Source organism: Carya illinoinensis, chromosome 1 (genome assembly GCF_018687715.1).
Source record: "Carya illinoinensis cultivar Pawnee chromosome 1, C.illinoinensisPawnee_v1, whole genome shotgun sequence".
Lineage (NCBI taxonomy): Eukaryota > Viridiplantae > Streptophyta > Magnoliopsida > Fagales > Juglandaceae > Carya > Carya illinoinensis.
In genome coordinates this window covers 36721986-36734423 of record NC_056752.1, presented here as the reverse complement: position 1 = coordinate 36734423, position 12438 = coordinate 36721986, and the positions used below count along the sequence as shown (strand labels likewise).

Below are 12438 nucleotides of genomic sequence, written 5' to 3'. Positions count from 1 at the left end.
ATGGATAGTGACAATGTGTGTAACAGAAACACATTGTCCATTTGGAAATTTGAGTACTGTAGTGTTTACAATTGGAACAAAAGTGGAAAAAAATGAAGTAGAAGGAACCATATGATTTGTGGATGAAAGTTTTCCTTGAAATAGGAGTACTGTGTGAAGGCCGGCCAGAAAGATGCAGGTTCAAGCTAGCTATGTACTTAATTAGTAATTAATAATATAACAGAATATAATGCATGCGATTTAGACGTACATGAAAATCTGATGCCATGCATGCAACAGGCAAGGTGGTATTGGCATGAATATCATGGCATTTTCACCAGTCTCATACTGAAAGCGTGCGTGGTTCCTGAATATTTGCCGTCAATTAATTAATCCTAGTTAGCTCCAAGTAATTATTAAACTTGCATGCCTTAAAATATGAAAAAACATGTTATATGTGCATGCTTCCTCATTTTACTACTTTTATCATCCTCAATATCTATACATTCAGCTTATATATATATGATCATATTGTAATAATTAATGTATATTTATGGTTAGTTATTAATTACGAAAATAATAATTTTTTACTAAAATAAATTCATTATCGTTGCAAATTATATCTTATCATAAATAACCATATTTTGTCACCATCCAATCCGTATTAATTGTCGCTCGATCTGTAAAGGCCGGAAACAGATCTAATATTCCATGATATATACTTGGCTTGGAGTTTTTAGGAATTTAAGAGAACTATTATATATATAAGAGAACCGTTAGACGTAAAAAATAAAAATAAATAAATAAATAAAATAAATAAAAAAATTTAAAATAAATTTACAAATTAATATAAGTTTATATAATTCGTTAGATCTGTTTTTTAATAAAAATAATATTATAATCTGACAAACCACGTTAAATTACATCAATTTATAGATTTATTTTTATATAATATTTTTGTAATTAAAATATTTTCTTATATATAATATCTCATCTTTACTATCTTAATGACACATGGTACGTATTAAAAACAGTAGTCTATAACTCTTATGGTTTTAGCCCGAGCCTCTTGATCATGATGGCTAGCTACATTTTTTTTAATTAAATTAATTAGCCCTTTTTCCATTGCTGTATGGATAACTTCTGATAACAGAAATGATGCTTAAATTTCAATGCTTTTAACACGTACGTACGTACGGTACTCAACGTATAATTAATTGCATGCATGCATGTACCTGCCTGCGTTCTTTTTCGTAGAACAAGAAGTATATATATTTATAATTATAACTAATTACTAAGAGGACTATATATAGGATCTTCGAGAAAGAATATATAGTTGCTAATTCGTTGGCAATATTAATAATAATTTGTTCGAAACGCAAGCAATGCATATTGCAGCTTTAATTAATAATCACCGCTATTAATTCCACTTCCTTAGAAATCTCTAATTAATTACGTACCTCCAATCGATCTTGCCCGTTTCCACACACGTAGGAAGCTATATGTAGTAACTGCAGCTTGTTTCTGTCTGGCTCTCCTTCTGACTTTCCTTTTTCTTTTCTTTTTTTGTGTTTCGATTCCTTTCATAGCTGTAAATTAACCAGAGAGAGATTCATTTGATTAATAGGGAACAAAGGGAGAGAGAGTAAGAATTCAGAGGACCAGAGGCCTCGCCTGAGATTTTCTCCTCTCATCTCTCTCTCTCTCTCTCTCTGTGCGCGCGCGCGCGCGCGCAAGGGAAGCCGTATACGGGCGTTCTTCCTTTGTTCTTATCTTTTATCTTCTTTTTTTTTTTATTTTATCTTTTTTTGGTTTATGTGCGTGTGGCACCTGTTGTGGTAGTTCTTATATCGATCTTGAGGTTGGGTTTGTTGGTCTGATTGAATCAGCAGATCAAGATGGCCACAAACAGCACATCTACAACGGTTTGCCCCGCACCCATGAAGGCAACCTCGAATGGATCATTCCAAGGTGAAAGTCCCCTGGACTTCGCACTTCCCTTGGCAATTCTGCAGATATGTTTTGTCGTCGCTCTTACCAGAGTGCTTGCGTTCCTTCTTAGACCTCTCAGACAACCCAGAGTCATTGCTGAGATCATTGTAAGTGAGTTATAACTATATATCTTCATTGTTGGAGACAAAATCAAGACTTGAAAGAATATAGTTATCTTGATTTAATTTTTATAAGAGTTAAGATATTTAGTTTATTTTATTTCAATAGAATTTCTCTATAAATAAGAATATATGCCTTGATTCAATTAAAGCTGTAATTCTCAAAAGCTTTTTCCCTCGTTCTATCTTCTCCATCTTCCTTTTTATTATGCTTTATATTTTGCCATCTTTATCATCACATTTTTCTATTATATTTTATATTTTTATATCATCTCATTTGCTCGCCATAAGGGTAATCTATACGTACTTAGTTATATGTATAAAATATAATGCACGCAGGGAGGAGTATTGCTGGGACCTTCTGCATTGGGTAGAAACCAGAAATTTCTCCACACGGTTTTCCCTGCTAAGAGCATGACCGTCCTCGACACCCTCGCCAACATTGGCCTCCTCTACTTCTTGTTTCTGGTGGGTCTTGAGCTTGACTTGCGTTCCATTCGTCGCACCGGCAGTAAGGCCTTGGCAATAGCCCTTGCCGGAATCAGCCTCCCTTTTGTTCTTGGGATCGGAACATCTTTCGCTCTTCGTTCCACCATATCCAAAGGAGTGCCTCACGCTCCCTTTCTCGTTTTCATGGGCGTGGCCATGTCCATTACTGCATTTCCCGTCCTTGCTCGTATCCTAGCCGAGCTCAAACTTCTCACCACTGACATTGGCCGCATTGCTATGTCAGCTGCTGCGGTCAATGACGTTGCTGCCTGGATACTCCTCGCGCTTGCTATTGCTCTTTCCGGCTCAAACTCCTCTCCCCTCATCTCCGTGTGGGTTCTACTCTCTGGTGCTGCATTCGTGCTCTTTGCCATCTTTTTCTTGAAACCGGCACTTGCTTTGATGGCTCGCCGCTCTCCTGAGGGCGAGCCCATCAAGGAGCTCTACATATGCATCACGTTGTCCCTGGTGTTGGCTGCGGGATTTGTTACGGACGTCATTGGAATACATGCACTTTTTGGGGCTTTTGTGGTGGGAATAGTGGTGCCAAAGGATGGGTCTTTTGCTCGGGTGCTGATAGAGAAGATTGAGGATCTGGTGTCGGGACTTTTGCTGCCACTCTACTTCGCTTCCAGTGGGCTTAAGACGAATGTAGCAACCATAAGCGGAGGGCTTTCATGGGGCTTGCTAGTACTGGTTATATGCACTGCATGCTTGGGAAAGATCCTTGGGACAACGACCATATCGATGTTATTCAAGGTGCCATTCAGGGAAGCCTTAACACTTGGATTCCTGATGAACACCAAGGGTTTGGTAGAGCTTATTGTCCTCAATATTGGCAAGGATCGAAAGGTACCCCCACACTATTCCTTTCTATTTTCAAGAGCGTTATTGTTTAATTAGTATAAATAGTAGAAGTAAAATCTTCCCTTACAGAAGTAAATTTATAAAGCTTGTTGAAAATTGGGGAATAATTGGCAGTCAGGAAACACCAACTTCAATGACTTTCTTTTTTTCTATTCAAATTTCAACCTGTTCATTATAATGGTATGCTAGCATACATAGGATTTATATATGTAACGTCAATTAATGTTTCAAATTTTGTAGCTAATCTTGTTAATTGATTCACTCGTTTACACCACACACATCTTTCAAATATATGATCAATCTCATCATATAACTGCATGAAATATTAAAAGATACAAATTACTCAGATCCCCAACTATAAGTAAGCGCTCTAGGATCAAGAGCTTTAGATAGGATAGTAGTTAAGAATCCGAAAACTGATCAATGGGATCCTACGTTACTGATCTGATCGGGAAGAAGTTCTGGCTCATGGCCCAGATGTGGCTTGATCGTTACATATATATATATATATACACATGCTTAATTCCTGCAATATCTTCATTCAATACATTCATTTACATCAAATTATATAAATCTCGCATGCATGAAAAAGCAATTAGAGAACAGATCTATTCTTCAACTTGGCAACTTATCAAAAGTACCAAAAGACTTGAGAAGGCCGGAGTTATAGTACTAGAATTTAGAATTCTTGATCAACAAAGCTAAAGCTCAAAATATAATTGAAAATGATATCTTGTGGATACTATAAAATTATAATTTATCAGCTGGCAGCCACTCCTAATTTCCTATTTATAATATAAAGAAAAAAATGATGTTTCTATGATATAAAATTGGTTGTCTATGCCAATCGGTACTTTGGATCTGATGTGGATTATAAGATGATATAAGATGTGATCTCTAAATAAGAGAATCAGTTTCGAACTCCCCAATCCCAACCCCAACCCCAGTATGAAAAAAATGATTCTTTGCACTACAATCCCGCCACCAACGGCTCTCATTTTGCTTCCCTATACACAATTGCAGGTGTTGAACGATCAGACTTTCGCAATCATGGTTATGATGGCGTTGTTCACTACCTTCATCACCACCCCAATAGTGACCGCCGTGTATAAGCCTGCTAGGAAGGGAGCCCCCTACAAGCACCGGACTGTCCATCGGAAAGATCCAGAAACAGATCTCCGAATGCTGGCTTGCTTCCACAGCACGCGCAATATCCCTACCTTAATCAATCTCATTGAGTCTTCTCGCGGGATCCGTAAGGGAGGACGGCTTTTCATATATGCCATGCACCTGATGGAACTTTCAGAACGATCTTCAGCAATCTCGATGGTTCACAAAGCACGAATCAATGGTCTCCCCTTCTGGAACAACAAACGCGAAGACAAAGATCAAATGGTCATTGCATTCGAGGCTTATGGACAGCTCAGTAGCGTAATTGTACGTCCCATGACAGCCATCTCCTCTCTCGACAACATTCACGAGGACATTTGCACAAGTGCGCACCAGAAGCGTGTTGCCATGGTTCTGCTTCCATTTCACAAGCACCAGCGTCTAGATGGAGCCATGGAGTCACTCGGGGGCTCTTTCCATGCGGTGAACGAGCGCGTCCTCCGCCATGCCCCTTGCTCCGTGGGAATTCTGGTCGACCGTGGCCTTGGAGGTACGACACAAGTCTTGGCCAGTGAAGTTTCTTTCAAAATAGTGGTGCCCTTCTTCGGCGGACGCGACGATCGTGAAGCGCTGGCGTATGGGATGAGGATGGCTGAGCACCCGGGGATAATGCTCACTGTCGTGAAATTTGTGGTTCCATCAGGAAAACCACTGAGACATGGTCATGTTCCATCTGTTGGTATATCGGCAAACAAGATGATGGAGAACAAGAAAACATTAGAAGAAGCCGACAAATCAGACAGTCATGATGATCGAGTTCAGGAAGTGGAAGACGATCTCATCTTATCAGACTTCGTGAGTGCATGTAGCAACAAGGAGTCGATGTTATACGAGGAAAGGAAGGTTGAAAGTAAGGGGGAAGTGGTGGAGGCATTAAAAGCCTTGAACAAGTTCAATCTGTTTTTGGTAGGAAGAATGCCGCCAATGGCACGGTTGGTAGAGAGAAGCGATTGTCCAGAGTTAGGGCCGGTAGGAAGCTTCTTAGCATCATCGGACTTCTCGACCACTGCATCTATTATAGTTGTTCAACAGTATTCCCCAAACGCAAATCTCCAGCCACTGGTGCAAGAACAAGCCAATAACGGAGACAGTTATATTGAGGTGCCTGATACACCTATGGCAAAAGTATGAGAAATATATATATATATGGTTACTTATAAGTACGTACAATGCAAGTAGGAAAAGATCAGAGACATAATATAGTACATTTTCTTCCAAGATCACTCATGCAAGCTGCATGTGGAGGCTCTGATGCATGTTTAATGATTTATTTATTCACTTATGATCATGGCCGCGGCCTTCTGCTTTTGTGTGGAGTTTGGCCCGCAATAGAATTTACCATTCGTCAGGTTCTAATAAAACCTTTGGATATGAGACAGTTCAACATTAATGTTCTTTGATTTTGAGTACAAATAAGTCCAAGCTATAGTGGTGAGTGGTGGAAACAAGTACAGGTTAAGTGGAAAAAAAACTTTTTTCACCAATTTCTATAGTGACTCGTTGGTGGCATATAATTCATGACGAATAATAATTTACCCATCAGATTTTTGTTTCATGAAAAAAGTTATCTTTTTGCTACGAAATATAACTATAGCAATAAATGTTTTTCATCGTGGCAAATTCTGTTGCCAACCATTCTATTGTGGTGACAAATAGAGCATTATGGGTGAACCAAATATATAGTAAGTATTAATTTATAATTAGATTATTGTAGTAAATTGCAAAGGATTTCATTTAAACATTTGCTACTTATTTTAATAGATTTAAATCAAATATAACTACTCACTAAGTTATAATACGAAAATAAGATATATTAAGAATATTTAAATAATATTATTATTAGTTCTATATAAAAAACTCAAAATTGTTAAATTCTTTTCTACAATATACAATATTATTATAAAGTTAAACTAATTGTCACATTTTCTATCTATACACTGTGTTTTTTCGATATGCATTTGAACTTTAAGATATATACATTGTGTTTTCTATCTATACCCGGTCTACGTGGATTATAGGCTTGTGATAATAAAAGGAGTGGCAAAATGGAAAATAAGAAAGGAGTGGGTAAAAGCATATAAGCCACGTTAATGATGGTACAAATTAAATAACTTTTTACAGCGACTTTATTCCGTGGTAAAAAGACAGTTTAACTCGTCACAAAAACTATTTTCTCATTAAAGATTCATATGCTGCCCATATTTATTATTCAGGAAATAAGTTGGTCACAAATACTACGGACGTGGTAGGAAAAAATCTTTTACCATCAAACATTATCCACCACGACAATTTCATAGAAAAATGCCTATATTTATTCTCTCCAACAGTTTTGGTGGCAAAAGGCTATTTTTTCCCACGATATTATGCTGCGGGAAAAAAATTGGTGGCAAAAGCCTCCATTTGTTATAGTGAAGTATGTTTAGCTCTTGATCGTTTTAATAAGTAGTACCTCTACGCTGGCTTGATGTTGGATCGACCTATAAACTATATCGGGGATCTAGCTCAACAATGCATGACTTGAGTGAAAATTCGATAGAATGTTTGCTTCATACACATACCATGTTATAAGCTCGAGGAAAACTACAAGAACAATGATTTGATTTACTTGAGTTTCAAGACTTTGAGAGACCTGAGTTAACTGTCTATTTATATAAGACTAATGATTCATAATTTCTTAGAATACACCCCTTGAGATATTGAGTGATTCATAATGATTCATCCTAAAAGACATTTCGTATTATTGAGTGATCTTAATTAAGAGAGAAATTATTCACTCCATAACCAGGTAATTAACTTGTTGATCTTTTGATCCTCTTCATGTTCTTGAAGATCAATTAGAGAGTTCATCAGTGTGCTAATGATTTCATTAGTGGTTCTATTTGAGTTCTAGGAAATTGAATGCGACATGCTATATCTTTCTATAATAATAAGTGTCTATCCTACTGCTACAGAAATAAATAGTAAATTTTCATTCTGTTTTCGTGTGTGATCCGTATGTGTAATGTTGTGTCTTTTTTATCCTTATATTATGTTCTTTTATGTCCGTACAAGTGAGGGCTTTTGGCCTTTTGGTGCAAGCGTTCAGAGGGCCGGCAACTAGTCTTTTTTTTCCCCTTTCACGGTCTCTTTCATCTGCATCTTCTCTTTCCTCTTCACTTTCTCTTTCCTCTTCTCTCCGAAAGCAAATGTTTTCTCTCTTCTTCTCTTCGTCTTCTCTCTTCTTTTCTTTTGTTCTTCATGTCTTCATTCTTTCTATTCAAATTTATTTTTTCAGTGTTGGTTGCTTTTTTTTTCCCTTTCATTTCATTGTTATCATGTTTCCGTTTGTTAAAGCCATAAAGTTTTTTTCTTTATTTTTTTTCTTTCTCTTCTTTTCTCTTCTTCCTCCCTTCTCTCTGTGCCGCACCCCACCCCGAGCCCTCTCTCCTTTTTTACAACCAATGTCGCCGAACGAAGGCCATCGCCTCCCAATCTCCTCCACCACGCCTTAGATGCTGCGGATTTGGACCCACTACAGCTCAGCACTTAGATCATCCATGAATCTCAACCTGCCCCTCAGATTCACTGTCGCATGGTGTCTTCTCTCTTTCGGTAGTTTTGCCCACCATATTTTGCCTATTTTATGCCTTTCTTTTACCGCATGTTCTATTTTATCTTTGTGGGATGTGAATATGAAGCAGTTTGAATTTTTTTTGTTGTTTCATTAATTCTGGAATCAAAAGCTTAAGGAGGCGGAGCTTTAGCACCAAATAGACATTGAGGACGAAAGCACAGCCGGTATGTTTTTTATTTTTTTAAAATCTTTTTATTTCGGGGTTAGCAGACAGAAAGTTACAACATGCAAGTTGAATTCTAGGGTGGAAATTTTTTGAAAAGTTTGGCTTTTCTAAGTTACCTGTAGATTCAAAAATTTGGATGGAATTGGACTTGGGCAAAACATATTTTGATGATTGGAAGCATGGAGCTGCATAACTATCTAGAACATGAATATTTTTTTTTCAAAGTTATCGAGATTCATTCTTCATTATCATGCTTTGAATTTAACTTTCCATTGTCAATAAAGTGTAAATGGTGCAGTAGCCTTGAAACTTGCATGCGTTTGTTGTAGTCCTTTTCCATCATCAAGCATATTTTTAAATATTTCATTTTTGCAGGTTATTAAAGAAATTATTTAAAGTTGCCATGTACATGATTTTACAGATGTTATCTTAGTTCATGAACACCGTGGTGTACCAGATGGTATGACTGTAAGCCATCTACCTTTTGGTCCAACTGCCTATTTTGGATTACTCAATGTTGTAAGTAGTTTAATCATACTATTATTTCTAAACTTTTGTTTTGTCCCAGTTGCTTTGGGCATTGATGATAAAATATTTACTTGTAGGTTACAAGACATGACATTAAAGACAAGAAGACCATTGGAACAACGTCTAAGGCTTACCCACACTTGATACATGACAAGTTTTCAACTAAGGTGCCATATTATGAATGGAAAATTTATTTTCTAAGTTGGCTTTTCACTAATATACTTACAAAAAAACATATTGTGTCAATCAAAATATACTTTATGTCAAGAAAGCTAAATATTTAAAAATTTAGCCAAAGGGTCTGAATATTGAGGCTCTGGTGTTCTGGCTAGTAGTGTTAGTGTGTTCTGTACTAAGGGTTACTGCATATCTTATAGAATGGGGTAAAGTTCCAGTAGATGTTGTGTGAACATTATAAATGGTTTCCCTGTTATTAGCATAACACTAATAAAAGATGACTAGATGAAGTTTAAGAAAATAATTTGAAGGATTTTACTACTAGAAACATTAGGATTCTTTGTTTTGGTGGATGTTGGCTTCACATTATAAGTATGTATTTGTTTTTTACACCTTTTATCTTCTTTTGGATTTTTTGTTTTTTATTTGCATGCATGGGATATTGAAGCAGATGACAATTTTGCACCACTGCCTCAGTCATCTTTAGCTGTTGCAGTAGCCATCAATGGGAAAAAAATAGAGAGAGAGAGAGAGACCAAATATGCAGTAAAGTGGGCACTGGAGAAGTTTCTTCCTAAGGGAAAGGCTACCTTCAGGTTGATGCATGTCCGTTCAAGGATTAATTCAGTTCCCACACCTTGTAAGCTCTCTGCCTTTACGTTTATATGTTCAGGGGGTGGGAGAATTATTATGCAGCATTTGAAAAAAAATTCATGTCTCAAAGAAATTGCAAGTGTGAATTGATATATTGTGATGGATGGTTTAAGCCATTAATGCTGCGTACCAAACCATTGTTGCATCTGATTTGTCTCCAGCCTAATTTAATTGTTTATCTTTATTTAACTGTTATTACTTTTGTGTGCTGGTGTAAAATGGTGTAACTGAATGCTGAACTATCTAGGGATGCCTAGGAATTTGGACCATAAGTAAGGCAACATTTTCTAAAGGATTTGGTCTACAAGATGATGATGATGCTTAAATTTGTATGCATGATAATGCTAATGCTTTGAAAGCTCAACTTGATAAACAGAAAACTGTTGTTCAGAATCTTGTCTCTAATACATGGGTATGTCAAAATGTATTTGTCATTTGCCATTAATGCTGTTACGTTATAATTCATGCACATGTGAAGAAGCCATGTTTTGGTTTGTGTAATAAAAAACTCAAGTTAAAAACCATATCTTTATACTATAATTGCCAAGTAGATAGAAAACATTTTTACTTTCTTAATTTTATTTGAGAATGATCTTTTTTGTTGGTAGAATGCATGTAATTTGTTGTTATTTGTCAAAAAGGTATTTTCAATTATAGGTACTACGAAATTTAACGTTGATGTTTGTTATGATAAGTTGGATCTTTTTTTTTTTTTTGTTAGCATACATTATTTTGTTAAAAAAATGGTATTAATTCTGCTCGTTAAACCAAGTCGACATGCTAATTTTGATGTAATGAATTTTATTTTTTGTCTAGACACCAACATAGGCTTCTGATAGAAATGAACTATATGCTAGCCTATGCATCTGCTGAAGCTTCTTTGAGGCTATTATAGAAATTTTAACTCTTAAAAGTACCTCTACCCATTCAAGAATAGTTTCATAGTTAAACTTCCTTTACTACTTCTCACCAATGAATTACAACTTTAACGTAGCTTCATATTGGAGTTTTTCATGATTGTCATACATTTGCTTTTTATATGAACCTTTTTTTATTTTAAGTGGAGATAAATGTTTTATGCTATTTTGTGCCCCAGTTTCTCCTTCACTTGGTTAAAGTTTCTAATTTATTCTGTTCTTTCTCCAGGGTTAGTCTTAAATCACCTTAATCGCATGGGAGAAGAAAACATGCATTTCTACCAAAATAATGGAAGAGTTTCTTTACACCAGATGGAAGAGTTTCTATGCATTAAATTATTAATTAATCACTTTTTTTTTATTTTATGAAATGCCGTACTATTTTTGTAAAAAAAATTATTGCATGCAACTAGACAAACGTGTATTATTTATATTTTCATCTACATAACTTCATAAATATAATATATATGTGTGTGTGTGTGTGTGTGTGTGTGTGTGTGTGTGTGTGTGTGTGTGTGTATAATTACCACATAAATTTTGCCTCCACTAGGCAAACGTCCATTGGACGTTATATTCTACTAGTATATATATATGTACGTAAAACAAAGTTTTAGTAATCCGATATGTATTCGAACAACTATTTTTCTATTCGAGTGGATTGATCTGAGACGAAAATATATCATCTCCAAATAAGTAATTTATCATTTGAACTTATCATCATCTGTTGGAACGAACACAATTTTCCATTCGAACGTCTAATAGTAGTCCGAATGGACATGTTGGCGGGAGAATTGCATACTTTTTGGGCGCGAAATCAAAATCACCGTTCAAACTAATTCTTAAAGTAATGGGTTTTAATACATAGTTTATATTTGAGTTTTCTTGACAATCCAGTACCAACAAATGCTTCAAGAGATGTAGTTGATGATGTCACAATAATTTATACATCTGCAATCTTCAAAATATTTTCTATTATTTTTACATATTTTATATTAAGATCATCATATAGTTTGAGGACAATTTCAACCATTCTAGAATTATTTAGTATTTATTATATTTGAATCTCATATTTATTTCAATTTATTGATTTACATTTCTTGCCAAGTGTTCGAATCACACTTCATGTGTTCCAACATATTTTGCTCTAGAGGTGGGCAGCGGTGCCCTGCACCCCGCTAACCCTCCCCCGTTCACCCTGCCCCTACATGGCGGGGCGAGTAACACCACCCCGCATGGGCGGGGGCGGGGAGGGCCCAACCCCATCCCGCCCCCTACATATATATATTATATATAGAAACATAAATATTTATATATATTCAAAAGCATAAAAGTATGTTTATATATATAAATATAAATATATATTACAATTTGTTAGACTTGTTTACAAAATATGCATTAACAAATTTAAAAATTATATAGTTTAAAACTACTACACTACAACTTACATAAAATATGTACTAGCAAATTTAAAAACTATATAATTTTTAAATTATAGTCTTATTTACAAAATTTAAATTTACAATTTGGATCTAAAAATATATTTTTAATCACTTTTGGATCTAGAAATAATTTTTAAATATAAAAAAAAAGTAGTAGTTTTTTAAAGGGAAAATGAGGCGGGGCGGAGCGGGTATTCACTCTGCACCCCACCCCCGGGATGCGGGGGCGAGGGACGGATGGAAAAACCCCACCCTCGCACCATGCGGGGCGGGGTGTAGGGAGGGGGCTACCCCGCACCGTATGGTGCAGGTAGCACCCCTATTTTGC

General features: G+C 36.0%; 1 protein-coding gene across 1 annotated transcript; it reads left to right on the top strand.

Moving 5' to 3' along the window:
* Window positions 1-1533: 1533 nt before the first annotated feature.
* Window positions 1534-6014, top strand: LOC122316581 (cation/H(+) antiporter 19). Its single transcript, XM_043133223.1, has 3 exons — window positions 1534-2078; window positions 2430-3431; window positions 4470-6014. Exons 1-3 carry the CDS (start codon window positions 1878-1880, stop codon window positions 5745-5747), a joined length of 2481 nt encoding a protein of 826 aa, XP_042989157.1. The 5' UTR covers window positions 1534-1877; the 3' UTR covers window positions 5748-6014.
* The last annotated feature ends 6424 nt before the right edge of the window (window positions 6015-12438 follow it).

Bases quoted from the DNA above. Each gene is read 5' to 3' on its own strand.
- LOC122316581 (XM_043133223.1), top strand. From the start codon at position 1,878: ATGGCCACAAACAGCACATCTACAACGGTTTGCCCCGCACCCATGAAG. The intron at 2,079-2,429 runs GTAAGTGAGTTA...TAATGCACGCAG, and splicing joins GAGTCATTGCTGAGATCATT to GGAGGAGTATTGCTGGGACC. The intron at 3,432-4,469 runs GTACCCCCACAC...ACACAATTGCAG, and splicing joins ATATTGGCAAGGATCGAAAG to GTGTTGAACGATCAGACTTT.